Source organism: Protopterus annectens, chromosome 12.part0, assembly GCF_019279795.1.
Source record: "Protopterus annectens isolate FY-2018-M chromosome 12.part0, PAN1.0, whole genome shotgun sequence".
Taxonomy (NCBI): domain Eukaryota; kingdom Metazoa; phylum Chordata; order Ceratodontiformes; family Protopteridae; genus Protopterus; species Protopterus annectens.
The window spans coordinates 207,209,516-207,229,296 of record NC_056746.1 but is presented as its reverse complement, the minus strand read 5'-3'; the positions used below and the strand labels follow the sequence as shown (position 1 = coordinate 207,229,296).

Below are 19,781 nucleotides of genomic sequence, written 5' to 3'. Positions count from 1 at the left end.
CAAACCCAGAAACTATTTCTCAGGGTCCTAAGGGGGGTCAAGGCTTCTACTGCAAAAAATCCAACTCCCTCTGACAGGGATTCCAGGGCTCTGGATAGATGGGGAAAAAAGGTTTGCACATCTACTACTTTGACTATAAGGGCTTTAAATTGTCAGTTTCATATGCTTAAATATCAGCAGTATATCATGACACTGCTTAAACAGAAAATAATGGCAAATTCTGAATGTGCAGAAAACAAAGAAATGCAGGATTTATTGCATGCAGCTGAACAAGTTGGAAAGCATACTTTGCAGTGTAGGTTTGATTCTCTGGAGGCCTCCTTCAGGGCCGCTGTTACGGGTTCTGTCATTAGGAGGCATGCTTGGTTAAAGGAACAAAATCTGCCTGACCATGTTAAAGCAAAATTATTAGATGCTCCTTTACAACATGATACCTTGTTTGGTGTTAAGGCAGAAGAGATGTTAAATGTTAGACATGTTTACTAATTTTAGTTTATTTTATTAATTTATTTATTTGCAGTTTGTTAACCGGGAGAGTCCCTTGGGCAGAAATGAGTCCTTTTTCAAGGGAGGCCCAGGGAACAAAGCTCCATGTACAGACATTAAAAAAATAATTAATATAATTAATAAAATCAATAAAGTCAATAGAATAAAAAAAAAAACAAAAGTTAATAAAATCACTGAGAGGTGGTAAAGAATTCTACAAAGTGATTCTATAAGTAGGATCATCAGATGTTGAAAGATGCGTTAGAAATCCCTGATCTATTGGTGTAGTCTAATATTTACAAAATCAAGTTTATATATCATAAGCAGTGATGCAGCATCATTATACTTTGCAATGATAATAGGTTCTAAACATCCTAAGATGGTGAGAATTCAATTTTGAGTGAATTAGACGTTATAAGATGTGCTAGTGATAGAAGGGGAAAAAGATGGCCCTAGAGAAGGGGAGGGAGAAGAGGTCATTATATTGATAGAGTTATGGGTTAGGGGAAAAGAGGAAAAAAAGGGGTGGGTGGATGGGGGGGGGATGGAGAGAGTAGGAGGGGTGGGAGCAGGAGTATTCCCAAGTAGAGGAGAGATGTGATTGGAGTAGAGTCTTGAAAGAGGAGAAAATCTAAATGAGCTGTAATAGAAGTACTGAATGTTGTAAATTTATTTTATTTATTTATTGACATTGAACTACCGGGAAAATCAGACTGGGTAAAAGCCCATTTTCAGCAGAGGCCCAAGGACAAAAACCTCCAAAGTATTACAAAACGTTTTAAGAATGATAATTTTTCAGTCTTTAAAAATAACACAAAAAAACTACAGTTTAATTATACCAAATTAGATATAATATGAAAACATTGGTTGGGAATAGATACAAGTTATGTAACTATGATTTAATAGAGAAATTTTAGCCAGTTTGTACAGAAATTAAAGGTATGTCATTGTAATACAAACAGGAATTGCAACATGAAGTGAGAGAAAAGCAGGTTTATGGTATATTTAGAGAGAGAGCCCAGGGGAGATGAATTGATAGAAGCACTGTAAGATGTTTTGTTTATTAGTTCTGTAATGTAAGACATTTGAATTAGAAAAACAAGTGTGCAGAATAGTGTTACCAGGCATGCCATATTTGATTTAGGTGGCAGTATTAAGAATGGATTCTGATCAACGTTAGCAGTTTACTTTTTGATGATGGTGGTGGTCTGAGAAATATAATACTGAAAATAGTACCACATATACGATTACTGACTGTCTAGCTACTCTGATGGGTGGGTTTGGCTATGCAGTTGTTGGAAGCAGAGGCATAGTTTAGTGTGGTAGACTGAATTATGTTAAATGGTTTAGAATAGTGTGTGTGTGTATATATATATATATATATATATATATATATATGTGTGTGATTTACTAGATGCTGTTCAAAATGAATGTTTTACTGAGGATGTTCTTGGTGAAAGGGTAGGTTACGACTTGCAGATAATTGTGCATGATATTTGATTTAGGTGGTGTAACGTAGACTATAAATAGGTAGGGATGTATAAAGAGACCTTGTATCATACGAGGATAAAGATGGATATATGAAAAGACATTGGAAGGATGGGGCTTGGTGAAGGGGAGTACTGAGAGGGACAAAAGTGTTTTACATTGTTATTGTCTTAAGGCAGTAGGTTGGTCATGATTGCTTGTATGCTGATGGTGTTTATAAGAAAGCGGGAAGAAAGTGTTGTAAGTGCAACAGCTATGTAAAGTAGTTTATATTTATAGGTAGTAGCTATAGGAGGCGAGATGGTTATAAGAAAATAATCCATATCAAGGAAATGAAACAGGGATGTGAGGAAAGTATATTTATAAGTAGGTGAAGGGAATGATTATTTGATTATAGTGTTTGTTTGGATAAGATGCATCCAGCTCATGTGTTATGCATTTAGGTTTGTGTTGTTCCCAAATTATGATCTCAGATTGTTATTAGAGAAAGCCTTAACATTATAGTGTAATGTTTACTGCTGAAGTTCTACAAGTTCTAAGTGCATCTTAGTATGGAAGACTGTCTATATTAAGTTTGTAGTTGTAGAAATGGAGTAGATTCTACCATGATAGGTTGTGTGTCTGTTTTGTTACAAGATTAAAGCACACTGAAGATGTTTGAAGAAAAAAAAGTTGAGAGAAGATCAGCTACATTTGCTGTCACTAAGATATCGAGAGGGAGAAAATCACAGTAACTTTCATAGTCACTACAGTACGTGATCTTAGATCATAGTTAGAAATTTCAAGAGTTTTGAGAGGGGAGAAAAGCTATGGTCTTTAGACTCTGTCATTCTAAAGGTATTGGGTTGCAGAGGAAGTTGACCTTAGTGATACTTGCTGAAGTTTGCATGTAGTCCACCTGGTGGTATTAATACTTAGTATCTTCCAGTGTGCCATTTTTTGGGGACGTTGGTGAGACAAACGACAGCAGCAGGCTTTATGAGAATGTTGTGTTACAAGCAGGTCTCAAGGGCAGACTGAAGCTAACATGGCTGTCATCCAAGTGGTACAAGAAGTCAAGCTTCAAACAGGCAACAGATAAGAGAATCACACTCTCAAGAGTCTGCTGTCCAGGTCACCAAGTACAGAACGGAATAGTAAGTGAAGCTCAAGTCAAGAAAGTTTCTGAGCATTTCTATCAGGAGGCTACTACATCCGTGGAGGAAGCCTACCTAATAGAGGGCAGCAACCCCCATCTGAATCTTCGAGACCCTATATTTTGTAACTTGAAACAGTAAAGACACGGTCTTCAGGTGCGTAGCTATTAAAAGAACTGTATGTATCAAAAGATGAAATGAAACTGTAACAGTAGTTGAAGCTAGCTTACCTAAACAAAATATACAGAATATAGGGATTTGGTCAGCCTTTTGAAAACACCAGCTTCAATGTGCTGTTTTTTTGAAATTATACTTTTTGAAGTTTTGACTGAAAATGAAAGAAAACAGCAGATGAGTCCAAGATCATTTTTTATTAAAGATGGGTGAATGGAATTGGATAGTACAAATATTTTCTGGAGTAATGTGGTATCTAGCTGATGAAAAACTTTTGTAATACTTTTCTGACCATGGGAGATTAGATAACCTGGGGTTGTTGTGACGGTCCTTATTTCAGAGTGGTAAAGATTTTGTAGTAGTACTATATGTGCTGGGGTATATCCCCTCTTGTTTGTCTACCGGGGGGGGGGGGGTAGTGGGACAGGTTTTGCCTCCACAGAAAATGGTCATCAGAAATTAATTTTCTGTTATGTTTAGATTCTTGGTATCACAACAGTGAGATTTACGCATTTCACCTTTTGGCTGCTTTCTATAGTAAGAGTGTTTTCAGGTATAATGAAAAATAAAGTACTCCCACCTTGAATTAAGTCCCAGATATTGATATGAAAACTGAACTGAGCACAAAACTGGACTTTTGGAAGATTTGTAATGAATTGTTAAACAGTTGAAAATGCATGTTTATCTCTACATACTGTTGTCTCTCTTGCAGAAGTCAGACTGGATTTGCAATTGCCATTAATCTGATGTATGGTATGGCGTCACTGGCCAGCTCATTTGCCTTGCTCCTGGTCACCGAGAGAGCCATAAAATCCAAGCATATCCAGTGCGTCAGTGGTGTCTACATGGCAAACTTCTGGTTTTCAGCACTTTTGTGGGATCTAATTAACTTCCTTTTCCCTTGTGTGTTGATGCTGGTAAGTTGAAACCTTCTTTTCTTCACCTTCTCCTTTCCTCAGTTTCTGTATAATCTTTCTGAAATGTAGAACAAGCAAAATGTTTTATAACAAGACAGAATGCATGAATTCTCAACCTAGTTAAGGTACTGTGCATCATTTTGCAATACTTACCCCCAGCTTACTAGGTTTTGAGAATAGTAGCATCATGTCATTTGCATGCATTTTAGAATTAAGTGCTCATTCTGTGGGACACTAATAACAAACCACATTTTCAGTTAATTTGGGTTGTAAGAGTGGCTTATGTCCCCTTAACAGGTGACCCCTCCCCCATAGAATTAGATATATGTATTTCCAGTTTTTTGCCAGTAAATTCCAGTTGAGCAATATTGCCCCTTTTCACCAGAGTCCCAGGGAGTAAAGCTGCAGAAAATTAAAACAGATTTTACTTGTGTTTTTGCATATAAAACATTGATACAGAGTAAGTAAAGTTAAACCGTAGTAGGTATGATGTGAATATATACATAGCAATATAATAAGGTAATGCAATATTTGAAACTGGGATGGGAGTGATTGGTCCTCCATGGCTTGTGTGTCTTGTGGGGAGGAACAAAATGTGCTTGCTGAACCACTGACTTCATACAAGGGTTGAGGTATTACAGATGGCAGCTGTGGGGAGGTTGGCCTGTGTTGCATGAACTAGGTTGTGGCCTGGGGTGGGTTCATAGGTAGGTACTAGGCTATTGGCCCTAGGGCCTATATAAGCCTAGCCAAATGGTACCCTGGCTTTTGCCACCCAAGAAAATTATTTCCTGTGCCACTGTCGAGCAGAGCCACAGAAGTGATCCCCGGGGTGAATTTCCTATCTCCCATCCAATCATCAAGATTTTTCTTGGAGTGCTAATGAGGAGCTTTGTTTGATATAGATAGGTATTTTGTTCCAGAGTATGGGAAGTCTGTGGGACAAGAATCTATCCCTCCAGCATATTCTGTTTATTGTGGTGACAAGGTTTAAGGTCCCTAGAGCGTGTAGCTTGGAGGGAATGGGATTTCTTCAAGCGGAGCATGTCCAAAAGCTCTGAGTTTGACATAGCTTTGCGTGTTAGGCAGAGATCGCCTCTAAGTAGCCGATAAGCGACGGAGTAAAGCTGCAGTTTTTTGAGACTGTCTGCAGAGGGCATCTGTTTGAGGCCGGTAATCCTCTTTGTGAGGTATTTCTGTGGCCTTTCCAGTTGTTGTAGATGTCTTGTTAGGTACATACCAAAGGGGGTGTTGTACTCTATAATGGGTTTAATGAGTGACGAGTAGAGGGGAACAATGACCTCTTTTTTTTCCTGGATGAGAAACCTTTTGTGATGAGGTGTGCTACGTAGAAGGATTTCTTGACTACTGTGCCAATGTGATTATCAAAGGAGAGAGTACTGTCCACCTGTGTCCCAAGATCTCTTATCACACTTTGTGTTAAGTAGACTACCGCTTATGTCGTATTTCATGGGTACAGAGCTTTTACCAAAAGGGATGACAATGCACTTTTTGGCATTGAGCTTGAGGTCATGGCTTTGACACTAGGCATCTGTCTCAGCGAGGCCCTTTTGTAGGATGTCCACATCTTTTGGAGTTTTGATTATGGCTCCTAGTTTGCAGTCATCTGCGAACTTTGTTAGCCAAAGACCTTCTGTTTTAGCCTGTACTTCAGAGAAGTAGATACAATCAGGAGAGGACCCAGGACTGAACCCTGTGGTACTCCACTTGTTACTGGTCTGAAGTTGGATTTGGAGTCTGCAACTTTCAAAGTGTGGGCTCTGTCAGTCAGCCAGTTGGCAACCCATCTTGTGACATAGGGATTTATACCTAGTTTAGTGAGTTTATTTATAATTCCAGAGTGGGGGATGGTGTTGAAAGCCTTGGCGAGATCTAGATAGGCTGTGTGAACCACCTTACCCTCATCTACAGCTTTGGTGACCGCTTCAAAGAAGTCTATCAGGTTTAGGAGACATGATCTGCCTTTTACAAACCCGAACTGGGTGGCGTCCAGAGTTTGGAGATTACCAATGTCATTGTTTATAAGTTCCATGATGATACGTTCCATAGCCTTGCAGACCAGGCTCGTCCGTGGTGGCTCCCCCTTTGTGGAATGGGATAACCGTCACTGTGAGCCATTCAGTGGGCACATAGCCTGAGGTGAGGCTATGATTGAACATGGTACTTAGGTGGGGTGCCAGTTCATTCTGTAGTTCATGTAGAACGCAGCCTGGGATGTTGTCAGATCCCATGGATGATGTGTTCTTGGCTTTGGAGAGTTTTTTTTTTTTTTTTTTTTTTTTTACCTGTGCAGCCGTGATTACAGGAACTTTGCATTCCTCCGGTATAGAGATGGGTCCTTTAGGGGATGGGGGGGGGGGGGGGGCGGTAAAGTTAGCATTGAACCTATCTGCCAGGAAGTTGGCAATATCAGTTGGTTCTGTATATTTAGTGCCATTGTGCTGTAACTCAGAGCAGATTTGAGTGTTGCCATTGAGATTCTTGACATAGCTATAGAATGCTTTGTGGTTGTCTTTAGAGTCAGTGGCGATTTTGTTTTCATAACCAGCTTTGGAGGATTTTATGAGGGATCTCAGCTTCTTACAGAGGCTGACCAGGGAGTTCCTCCAATCATGGGATTTTACTTTTTTTTTGCAACAGTTTCTTTCTTCTGTTGTAGAGTCTGTTTATGGCAGGGGACCACCAGATTAGCTTCCTTTTTTTGGAGGATAGCATCTTGGTTCTGTTAGAGATGCACTCGTGTAAGTGCTTATAAAGTGCATTTGTGTAGGATTCAGCAGTCATACCTCTGTTGTCCTTCAGCATGGGTGTCGTGAAGTTTGCCACTTCTGTCTTAAGAAGGAGGGTGAATATCCTTTATGTTGTCCCCTAGACCAGACACAGCATATGTATAAGTAGGAAGGATTATTTGATAGGGAACTAGTTCCATCAGAATGATGGTCTGCCTTCATATCCGACTCACTCTTCAGTGAGAACGAATGGGCCAGTAGCCTTTCAACTGGCCATAGAACAAATGGGCTTTAGGGCACTTGCTGGGGTCTGGGAACAAATAAACTGCCTCTTGCTTCTTATGAAATGAGTGGTTTGGTAAGGGGAAGAGATGGAGGGGGCTTGAGGATAATTACTGGATGCTGAAATGCTTAAAAAAAAAAAAATAAATAAAGTGAAGGTCTCCTGTGTACTTTCAGTTTCTGTATTTGAGAAGATCAAGATAACAGTCCTGTTTCGAGCTATTACAAATTTTTCATGATATTTTTAATTGAATGGATAACTGTCAATTTGATAATTAGACTAGAGGGTATCGTATTGAATATGTGATGTGTTGAAATTCAGAGTTGTGAAAATGTATGAAATTCTTGGCTAGCAAACTGCAGAGCATTACCAATGATGAATATGACAGGGATATGATGTCATAAAAAATGAATTTTGTGTCATAATGGATAAGGAAGTACATTTCAAGTGGATAACCTTGGAATACTTTGATAAGTAGTGAGCACAGATAAAATACTTATTGTCCTTAAACTGAAACAAGCCTGAAACAACTTTTTTCCATTTTCTGTATGATTTTTCATAAAGTATCCTAAGGTCATAGGAGTTGCCTAGTTGCTTTTATGGTGCATATTATGCTTTTAACATTTTTTTTCACCATCAGTGCTGTTTCACAAGACATTACATCAAATGCCCTTTCCTCAGCTTTGCTTCATCTGGTCTCTCCAATGTGAGATTATATAGCTGGTTTAGTAGTAGCAGTCTGTTAGATTTGAACATCAGTTCTTGTGATTCCCATATTTCATTGGAAGAGTAATCAGTTTGGTCACAGAATTCTTGTTGTCATTTGGCCTTCCATTTAATAATATATTTTTAAGTAATTGTAACTGTGAGTCATTTTTGGTGAGAGAGTCAGAAATTGTATTTGGTCTGCTGAGGTCAGCATATTGGTAAAAATGTAAACAGCATTTTAGTTTTGTTTGTGCTTCAAGGTCTTCCATCACTGCATACTGCACTTTTGCTTATGGTGCTTAACACTCTGTACTGCACAAATGACTAACTCTCCCTGCATTGTGACCTCTAGTGTTGTGCTTTTGTTTCTGTGCACTGTGAATTCAGTTATTTGCTCACAAGCAGGCCTTCCCAATATGTTAAGTTTTCTGAACGGACACAGCTTGAAACAGTAAATTGCACTTTATATTTACACACACAACACAGTGTGATAACTCCTGTGATTTCAGTTGACTCTACAAATATCTCACAACAAGAATTTTAAATGCCTTTTCTGTAATGTTATGATTAGTAACAGTTTTGTAGTTTTCTTTAAAAGAATGTCTTATTTGTTCACAGTTTGTGTTGACAGTACTACTATTCTGCACCTAGTGAAGAAATTGCACAGTCTTAACACGTGTATTGCTTTCACAAAAAATGATAATTTTCTGCTTTGTTGTTGGTCAGTTCAAGAACTATAGTTTACACAGTCACTAGTTCTGTTTGCATCAGTCATTTGCAAAACATTTTGCTGTCCTTTTTTGTTTGGCTAGCGTTATACCTCTCAGTTGACCAGATTTTTGCAGAATGTCCAGATTTCTGGCTCAAATTTTTGGTTTGTTCCTCATAAATTAGTGGTTTACTGGCAAATCGCTGAGATGATCTGAAGACTGAAGTCACTAAATAATGGCAAACATTTGAGTTTCAGACTTCAAATCCTTCAGAAAATGTATGTTAAAACAATCCCTGTTACTCTAGCAACTTTCTAAGTTTATAAGAGCAATATTTAAAATATGTCCCTATTTTTGGGCCTTTGTCGTCGTCGTCCCCCCCCATTTTGTCGGGTTTTGTCCAGATTTCTTGCACTAAAAGGTTGAGAGGTATGGCTAGCATACCTGAGAAAATATTTTTGTTGTACAAACGTAATACATACAGTATCAATTGCAGGACTTGCCCTTTTAACATGCTGATAACCACTCCTTGAACAAAGTGGTGGCTGCTGAGCTTGAATGCTTGCTTGTAACTGTGACTTTAATCATCATTTATACCTGTAGCTTTCTATGCTGCCGTAGTACCTGAAGCATTTGTCATATTATGCTTTAGCCTTACATAATTCAGTTTAGTAACAGGCTTTAGCTTCTTTATAATTTTGCTCACTTTTAACGGTTCTGCAAGTGTTTGCATTATGTAATTCTGCTGCTGTGAAAACATTCACAGTATTTTCATTGTCAAGTCATATTCTGAAAAAAGTTTACTAATTACTTTGCCATCTTTACTGCCACATTTCTTCAGTGGGTCATGCAGTTCTCAAATTCAAGTCTTTGACTCTGGTTCAGTCACGTGTATCAACTGATCACATTGAGACATGATTTTTAGAGTAAAATGATTTGCAAGGGTAATACACTGATCACAATAAACCATGTACAGGCACGACTTCGTTCAAGAAATTTACAAAAAAAAAAATGAAACAAATTCAAAAATGGAGTAATCACAGAAGGTACATAATGCCATAGACCATTGATAGAATGTTTAAATATTATTAAAGTAGGAAAAACAAACGTGAATTAAATGTAGTAAATGTGACAGAGAAACATCAGGTGAGAGCACAGAGTCAAAATAGGAGTGATGCAGATGAGGAGGGTTGTATATCCACTGGAAAGTACTTGCAGTCAGATTTTTGATGGTGGTATCTTTTGAGCTGAGCTCTGAATGTGGGGAAAGAGGAGACTGCTTTTATGTGAGGGGAAGGTATTAAGAGTTTGAGTGCAAGAATGGAGAAGGAATGGTTGGTAAATTTCTGTTTGGTTTGAGAAGTCAGTAGTGATGGAGTTAGTTGAGAGAATTCGGAGAGGTTATAGGGCTGGTTTTATATGGAGTTTGGCCACAAGAGATGGAAAGGCATCTGGATGAAGTAGTTTGAAAAGGAGAGACCTGAAGAATAGTTCAACTCTGCAGGAGAGTGGTAACCATTTGGCTTTGGAGAGGGTAAAGCAGTGGTGGCCCTTAAGAGGGGAACTGGAAATGAATTGGCAGATTTTCTTTTTGGTGGACTGTAGAGTGGATGACTTTTTTTAGATGCTGTGAAAGCCCAAATTCAAGTTGAGCAAGGACTCCTCCTTTGCCTATTTCAGCTCTAGCTGGTCTGGAAAGAAAAGGAGATATTTTTCAGGACCAGTACAAGAGATGTGCATATGGCAAGTCTTTAGGGCTTACAATGCTAGAACTTATATTTAATAACAAAATCAGACTTTAGACTGTTCAAGAAAATTAATTTTTTTTAAATTCCTTGATTGCAACATCTCCATATTTAGTGAAATACAATAAATGTAAAAATAGTTGTAAATTAAAGGACAGGATTAGGGAGCATATGAATAATGTGTGGACTGTAATTTTCTCTTTTTTGTGTTGCAAATTATTTTTTTTAGAATTACTAGGGAAGGTAGCATTAATGAAACTAAGGAGGGTAGGTTGATAATGTTACTAGGAAGCTAGGGTTGCATGACACCTTCTCCTTCAAACTTCTACTTTAAAAGATGCTTCCTGAGACACTGAATGGAATGTTTCGTTAATATCAATATGTGATTGTGTCTTATATAACTGTGCCTGCACCATTCTGGTTCATTCACTTGAGAAAGTGCCAGAATGCAAAAGAGGAGCAAATGCATAGGTGGTGAAATTTCAGCAAAGATCTATACTGTGTCAAGGTCAAAGAAAAAGTTTAGAGAAAGATATGACAGGAGAGTGCTAAGCTCTTAAGGTTGAGGTGGGGATTCAGAAGCAGAGAAGTGTAGGAAATCAGAAACATGGCGCCTGTTGCAGGAGAGAGCAGATTGTGTAGAAGGTAGCCATTACCCAGAGCTTTAACTGCGGTCTCATTTTATTTTGGTAAGACTGGAATGAATGTGGCTTTACTTCATGATGTGAATATGACTAGGAATGAGGTAATAAACCGAATAATATAGTAAGTGGGACAAGTGTGTGTGTGTTCTCAGTAGGGGGGACAAGTGTGTGTGTGTTCTCTGTAGGGGGGACAAGTGTGTGTGTGTTCTCAGTAGAGGAGGCAGGTGTGTGTGTTCTCAGTAGAGGAGGCAGGTGTGTGTGTTCTCAGTAGGGGAGGCGTGTGTGTTCTCAGTAGGGGAGGCAAGTATGTGTGTTCTCAGTAGGGGAGGCAAGTGCGTGCTCTTTCATTACATGGGGCTAGTCGAGGACAGGAAGAAATAAGAGTGTCAGGCTAAGATTTTGATAATTTACTCCAGGAAGAGATGGCTGTGTGAGTAGGAAATAGAATTTACAGTAAAAGGTTGTGGGATTCAGTGAAGGATTTGGATCAAGATGTGTGATTATGTGATACAGTGAAAATTATGAACCCAAAGAAGAATCCACCTTGTCAAGGAGCATACATATTTATTGTAATCCTGTAGATTTTGTACCCGAGGGACAGAAGTGGTGGAAATGGTAGAGCAGATGCCTCTCAATCTCTTAGCGCAAGAAGTCTGGAGAAAGCCTTTAATGGGGGACAAAGGCCCCAAAATGAGGACAGATTTTACATATTGCTCATAAACTTGAAAGGTATTAGAATAGCATGATTTGTGTTTGCATGCATTTTCTGAAAGATGTTAAGTCTGATACTCAAATGTATGTCATTGTTTAGTGACTTCAATTCTCAGTGATTCACCAGAAAACCACAAATTTTATGAGAAACAAACCAAAAATATGAGGCAAAAATGTGGACATTCTGTGAAGATCTGAACAGTTGAGAGGTATGGGTTGAGGTGATTAAAACTGGGATCATACTTATATTTGTCGAGTTGAGGAAAACGGTGACAGTAGAACATAGGAATGAGTTATAGAGGCATAAAAGTGCTCTGGGAGAGACGCATGGTGGCAGATGTTCTGCTGGAAAATTATGTTGAGAAGGAGCTGAGGAAGTAGGGGATGTGTGCAATGTGACCACTGTGGCTGCTGCTAAATAAGTAAAAAGCATAAGGAAAGAGATGCAGAAAAAGTGAGCAAAAGCAGTATGGAGAGGAAAACCAGACTGATAAAAATACAGATGTAAATCAACAAGGAAGTTAGATACAAAAATGGACTTCAGTACATGGTTTCTTTAGTTGGGAGAAGGGGACAAACCAGGAAAACGTTTAGCAAGTACACTTAAAAAAAAAAAAAGAAAAAGGTGAAGGGATGAGGTACAAAATAGAAGAGGAAAATAGTGAGAGGCAAAAAAATAAAGGAAAGTAAAGGGACAGTAATTATGTTTTTTCAAGGAACCACACAGAAGTTGATCTGAGTCCTGTATTTTTTGGTGTGCCTATTTGAGTATCGGAGGCAGTAGAATGCATGGTGAAAAAACTATAGATGACATGGATTTAGGTGCTGAATTGAAAAATAGGGGAAGTGACCTAGCATAAATGTACATATTGTAAATAACATAATTGTACGTATTATAAATAACCCATCCCACCTTTTTTTCTTTTTCTCTCTTTTCCTTCTAAGTCTTTATTCTCCCTCTCAATTAAGTCACCACTGCCATCCTAAATATTTAGGTACCATGTAATCAAAGAATTTATTCCTGTTCTCTAGCATGGAAGGAAATTGTAATTGTCTTCTTTACTATGTAACTAAACTATGTAATGCAAAGCTTTTCTCCCCAGGCCTCCACTGAAAACGGTCTCTACTTCTCTGAAGTACAGGCCAACACTAAGGGACTCTGGCTAACAAAGTTCGCAGATGACTGCAAACTGGGAGCCATTATTGAATCCCCAAATGATGTGGATATTCTACAAAAGTGCCTTACAGAAACAGATGTATGGTGCCAGAGTCACGGGCTCAAGCTTAATGCCAAGAAATGTATAGATGTTCATCGTGTTTCACTGTTGCAGTCATTACTCTTGGGTTATCCTGCTGGCAGGCTACCCGCAGTTGGCCTGAATTCCAAAGTCCTGGTCCGGCGTCGGTTGCTCTCGCCTCTTCCCTGACGTCAGTGCGCCAGGTGTATAAAAGATGCAGCCGATGCCATTTTCTTCAGTCTTCCTTGCCGCGTGGTGCCCGAAGTAAAAGCAGTTCGCAAGTGCCGGTCGGCCGACTCCTGAGATTTTCAAATCCGAATTTCAGAACCGAAGTCTTCATTAAAGCTAAGTACCCCGTTGGGGAAACTTTTTTCTTGCTCCAGACAAATGTCAGAAAAAGTTAACAATTGTATTTCTTGTGGGAAGCAAATACCTCATAAGGATTTCCATTCTTACTGTATTCCTTGCCTAGGCCCTGACCACGACATTGCTAGCTGTCGTTTTTGTGCTAGATTTAACCAACGCACTATTAAGCATCGGTTCGATTTTGCATTTCATTACTTTGGCCGAAGATTTAACTATATAATTCCGTCGGAACAGCCGACGACCGGAGTTTACAAAAAACGCAAGGACAAGGAAAAGGATTAGGTATCCGTGGTCCAAAACCGACGACGAGGCCTCCGCTAGGCCAGTCGCTGGTTCTCATTGAGGTGCTTTCGCAGCCCCTGGCACCCACTACCTCAGAGCCACAGGCCGCTACCAACTCCCACGTGGAGTTGACTGGGCCTCTGGATACTCAAGGTATTGGACACTCTGAAATCATTCCCTCAGATGGGTCCGGAGCCGCTGAGCAGGCATCAGCTTCTGAGGGTGTCTTCAGACCTACACAGTTATATGTTAAGCCAACTTCAGCATCAAAGGCAAAGACTAAAGCAGTTCTAAAGGCAAAGAAAAAAGTTCAGCATTCTCCTACTCAGACTACCATGCCTAAAAAAACAGATGCTTAAAATGGGTGAAGACTTAATTACTTTGATCAGGGGTTCCCATCCCCCTCCTGATAAGAGGCCTAGGCAAGAGACAGAATATGATTCTTCTGATCAGGTTTCAATTTTCTCTGATTTCTCTTCTGAACAGGGATACTCTTTTCCTCCCTACAAGGATTCTGATGCTGAAGAATCCATCCCTTCAGCCTCTCCTCCTGAGGATTATTCTTTTGGGGAAACCCTGCATACCATGAGGGAGCATTTTCACTGGGAGAGCCAAGATTACTCAGAATCTAAGAAAAGGCTCAGAGACTTTCTTTTACTACCTCAGCACAAACCTCTTGCTATTCCACCTTTTCTAGACATTGTAGATGATGTATTTTCAGAGTCCGGCTTGTCTCCTTACTCTCTACCCCCTGCACCTGCTAAGCCAGACAGATATTACAGGGTCCCAGACTCTTATAAGTTTCTATATAAAAACCCCGCTGCTGACCCAGAAACTATACCTCAGGGTCCCAAAGGGATCAAGGCTTTCACTGCAAAAAACCCTGTCCCCTCTGATAGGGATTCTAGGGCACTGGACAGATGGGGGGGAAAAGTTTACCCTTCTGCTACCTTGGCTGTAAGGGCTTTAAATTATCACTTTCATATGCTTAAATATCAGCAATACTTAATGTCACTGCTTAAACAGAAAATGTTGACAAATTCTGAATGTTCTGATAACAAGGAAATGTAGGATTTATTACATGCAGCTGAACAAGTGGGAAAGCATACTTTGCAATGTGGTTTTGATTCACTGGAGGCCTCTTGCAGGGCCGCTGTTACGGGTTCTGTCATTAGAAGGCATGCTTGGTTAAAAGAACAGAATCTGCCTGATCATGTTAAAGCAAAATTATTGGATGCTCCATTGCAGCATGATACTTTGTTTGGTTTTAAGGCAGAAGAGGTGTTGAAGAAAATGGAGGATAAAGCAAAATCCATGCAGACAGTTAAACATTTCCTACAGGTGCAGCCACCCAGATTTAGCAGGAACTGGCCTACAAAGAATTGGTCCTTTCCAGTGTCAGACAGGCCACAAAGAGGCAGATACAGACATCCCAGAGGCAGATCTCAGCCCCAATTCTCATACAGGCCTAAACATTGGGGTGCTTCTACCTCCAAAAGCGGTGAAGACAAATCACAACCATACAGGAAACAGTCCCAATGACTTTCCTTTGCCAGATCCAAGCACTTCTCTTTTGACAGCCCTCTTAGGGGGAAAACTAGCACTTTTTTCACCAAATTGGCAAATGATTACCCAGGACAAATGGGTCTTGAACATAGTGTCCCAGGGCAACAGGTTCCATTTTCACACCCTGCCAAGGGCAAAAGGTATGCCAGACCTGCCACACAATCAATGGGCAGAGGCACAAAAGCAAATTACATCCCTCATGGACATGAGGGCCACTCAACAAGTACCACAAGCAAGAGCAGGGGCAAGGATTTTACTCAAAACCTTTCTTGGTGCCCAGAAAGGACAAAGCTTGGAGACAAATACCGGACCTGTCTATACTAAACACATTTCTGGATGTTCCAAAATTCAAGATGTTGACTCTGCAGCAGCTATTGCCCATGCTGGGCAAGAAGGCTTGGCTCGTAACTTTGGAAGTAAAAGAGGCATATCTGCATGTCCCAATCAGACAATCTTGCAGAAGATACCTCAGATTCATAGCTGGCTCAATACACTACCAATTCTCTGGACTGCCCTTTGGCTTATCTACTGTGCCCTGGGTCTTCACAAAGTGCCTGGCACCAGTAATTGCATTTTGCAGACAAAGAGGAATTCAAATATATCCTTACTTGGACGACTGCCTTATTCAAGCAGAGAACAAAGGCATTCTTCTAAAGTATCTGGCATTTGTAAAAAGATTACTAATTTGCCTAGGGTACACAAACGAAAAGAAATCAAAACTAGTACCCTCTCAAGAGATAATATTCCTGGGTGCAAGCTTAAATACAACTGCCCAGATGGCTTATCTCATGCCAGACAAACAAAGGCAAATGACTTTTTACTTCAAAAAATTGGCAACAAAGACCCAGTTATCTGCAAGGAAAATTCTGCAGGCCTTGGGCTTTATGGCATCCTGCATTCTGCTAATTCCATATGCCAGACTGCATATGAGGAAACTACAATGGTATCTAAAAAGTGTTTGGACTCTGGACATTGCCACAGCCTGGAAACATTAGTTACCCTCATGCCCTGCCTGCAACAGGAGTTTCGATAGTGGGCACAGGCCTGTCACCACAACAAGGGTCTGACATTCACTTTACCCATAGCCAGGCAGACACTAACAACAGATGCATCAGATTATGCCTGGGGGGCCCACATGGCCGGAAAATGTATTCAGGGCACATGGTCCACAAGCCAGATGCATCTTCATATCAATCAAAAAGAGATGCTAGCTGTTCAGAATGCCCTGACAGCCTTCAAGGACCTACTTCATCCAGGACAACTACTGATAAAGACTGACAATACTACAGTCATGTAGTACATAAACAAGCAGGGAGGCACACATTCCTACCCCCTCTGCAGACAAGCAATGACCTTGTGGGACACAGCATTAACTTATCAAGTTCACCTGCAAGCACAATTCCTGCCAGGAAAAATAAATACTCTGGCAGACGAACTAAGCAGAAACCTCATGGATCCCCACGAGTGGAAACTGGATCCAATAGTCTTCAGCATGATGATAAGGAAATGGGGATGCCCAGACATAGATCTATTTGCCTCCCCTCACAACTGCCAATTACAGAGATTTTGCATAAGGATTTATCACAAACAAGCACGGAAAGTGGATGCCTTATCCTTCAGCTGGAAAAACCTAACAGTATATGCCTTTCCTCCACTGCCTCTCCTTCCCAAGGTACTCCTAAAGGTCAGACAAGAGAAGCCAAAAATGATACTGATTGCCCCAGACTGGCCACGCCAGCACTGGTACCCAATCCTAAAGAGCTTGTCTCAAGGTCCAGCATGGACATTGCCTCAAACTTCTCACTTACTGACACAACAAAACAATCAGATCCTCCACAGCCAACTCAGGACCCTAAATCTGGCAGCATGGTGGATAATGTAGCCGTTCAGAACACTCCTCTTTCAAAAGCTGTTATGGATGTTATCTTGGAGGCCAGGAGGCCCAGTACCAGAAGATCTTATGCAGAAAAATGGAAGAAATTCTGAGCTTGGAACCAGGAACAAGGCATTGACACGTATGTACCAAATATTCCTCAGATTTTACAATACTTAACTGAGATGCTGGACAAAGGCTTTTCCTTTTCATCAATTAAGATTCATGCCTCTGCCATTTCAGCCCATTACAATACGGAACCACCTATCTTTTCTCATCATTTAATAAGGCAGTACCTCAGAGGGGCCAAAAACATCAGGCCTCCAAAGAGAGAACCAATACCTGCATGGGACCTCAATTATGTCTTGGAAAAACTCCCACTGCCCCCTTTTGAGCCAGCCTCAACAGCTGATATAAAATTCTTATCCTGGAAAACAGCTCTGCTCCTAGCAATAACCTCTGCAAGACGAGTCTTGGAGTTACAGGCACTCATGGCTGTGGAACATTTTATTATTTTTCATGCAGACAGGGTTTCTCTGAGGACAAACCCTACATTTACCAATACCTGCATGGGACCTCAATTATGTCTTGGAAAAACTCACACTGCCTCCTTTTGAGCCAGCCTCAACAGCTGATATAAAATTCTTATCCTGGAAAACCGCTCTGCTCCTAGCAATAACCTCTGCAAGACGAGTCTTGGAGTTACAGGCACTCATGGCTGTGGAACCTTTTATTATTTTTCATGCAGACAGGGTTTCTCTGAGGACAAACCCTACATTTATGCCTAGGGTGGTGTCCAGTGTGGCCCTCAACCAAACCATTCACTTGCCTACCTTTTATCCAAACCCACAGAACAAGGGTGAGAGACTTCTGCATTCTTTGGACATACACAGACAGCTACGCTTCTACTTGGACAGAACTAAAGCTTTCAGAAAGACTGAGCAATTTTAGTGGCATATGCTGCAGGATCACAAGGAAAGGTGATCTCAAAACAGACTATTTCTAAATGGATAGGTCATTGCATTCATTTCTGCTACTCACAGCATGGCAAATCAGTGCCTAAGGACATTAGGCCACATTCTACCAGAGCAGCAGCCACTTCAGCAGCCTTCCTCAGAGGAGTACCAAGCAAAGACATCTTAGAGGCTGCAACTTGGAGTTCAGTGCACACTTTTACAAAGCACTACCACTTGCCTCTCTACTCTAAATCCAGAGCAGGCTTTGCCACTGCAGTTCTGCAGGGCCTCATAGTCTCTCCTAATGCTATTTAGCTCAGCCACCCATCTTCAGCTTTGGGATTCAACCCAAGAGTAATGACTGCAGCAGTGAAACATGATGAACATAGTACAGTTGTGTACCTACCATAAATGTAGATGTTCGAGTGTATTCACTGTTGCAGTCCAGGTTACCTTCCCATCGTCCCCCTTTCATTTGCTGGGTTTTATCTGTACTTCTCTATTCTATACCACCTATGTGGTGTATTTGCTTGTAGATGAAGGAAATGTTTACTTTAGTGCATGCATGTTTATTGGCATAATCTATTTAGCCTACCCTTTTGGGGGTACCTGACATCTGGGGCAATAAAAACTGAAGAAAATGGCATCTGCTGCATCTTTTATACCCCTGGCGCACTGACGTCAGTGAAGAGGCGACGGCAACCGACGCCGGACCAGGACTTTGGAAGTCAGGCCAACTGTGGGTAGCCTGCCAGCAGGATAACCCAAGAGTAATGACTGCAACAGTGAATACACTCTAACATCTACATTTATGGTAGGTACACAACTGTACTTTATCCCCTTTGGGAAAAAAAACATGTACCCATGAATTACCACATAGGTGGCAGTACACTAAACACCGAAAGTGTAGTGAGAGACTTAGGGACACAGGTGGACAGTGGTCTCACCTTTGATAACCACATTGTCACAACAGTCAGAAAATCCTTTTATGTGGCACACCTCATCACTTAGGGATTTTCATTCAGAAAAAAGGTCATTGTCCCACTGTACTCATCCCTCATTAGACCCATTATAGAGTATAATGCCCCATTTGGTATGTACCTCACAAGACATCTGCACCAGCTGGAAAGGCCAGAGAAATACCTCACTAAAAGAATCACAGGCCTAAAGCAGATGCCGTATGCTGACTATCTAAAAAAAAACTCCAGCTATACTCTGTGGCATATCATCTACTCAGAGGCGATCTGCTTAACATACAAGGCCATGTCAAACCCTGAGCTGTTGGACATGCTCCACTTAAAGAAATCCCAATCCCTCAGAGCCACACGCTCCAGGGATCTAAACCTTGTCATCACAATGAACAAAATATGCTGGCGGGATAGGTTCCTGACCCAGAGACTCCCCATACTCTGGAATAGACTGCCCAAGCAGAGCGCTTCCTTGGCCCTCTTCAAAAGGAACCTTGATGATTGGATGGGAGATAGGAAATTCACCCCGGGGATCACGTCAGTCACCCTGCTTGACAGGGGTCCAGAGAAGTAAATATTGTGGGAAGAAATATCCAGGGAATTGTTATGGCTAGGCTTGTGTAGGCCCTAGGGCCGATAGCCTAGTACCAACCTATCAGCCAGAGAGGAGCATCATTTTGCTGATAAAAGTTTAGAGCAAATGCCTTTAGGCTGTATGGAATGGAGATGAAAGAGTTCAAACAGAAATTAGTACACCTGGGTCTGTTCCGTTAGAGACCA

At 40.8% G+C, this 19,781-nt stretch overlaps 1 protein-coding gene across 1 annotated transcript in view; it reads left to right on the top strand.

The window, feature by feature from the left end:
* Nucleotides 1–19,781, top strand: part of ABCA3 (ATP binding cassette subfamily A member 3) — a gene marked incomplete in the record, with an annotated part of 1,818,321 nt that overhangs the window by 979,041 nt on the left and 819,499 nt on the right. Inside the window, 1 exon segment of the mRNA XM_044089258.1 lies at nt 3,997–4,201. Coding sequence (XP_043945193.1) covers nt 3,997–4,201 — 205 coding nt within the window.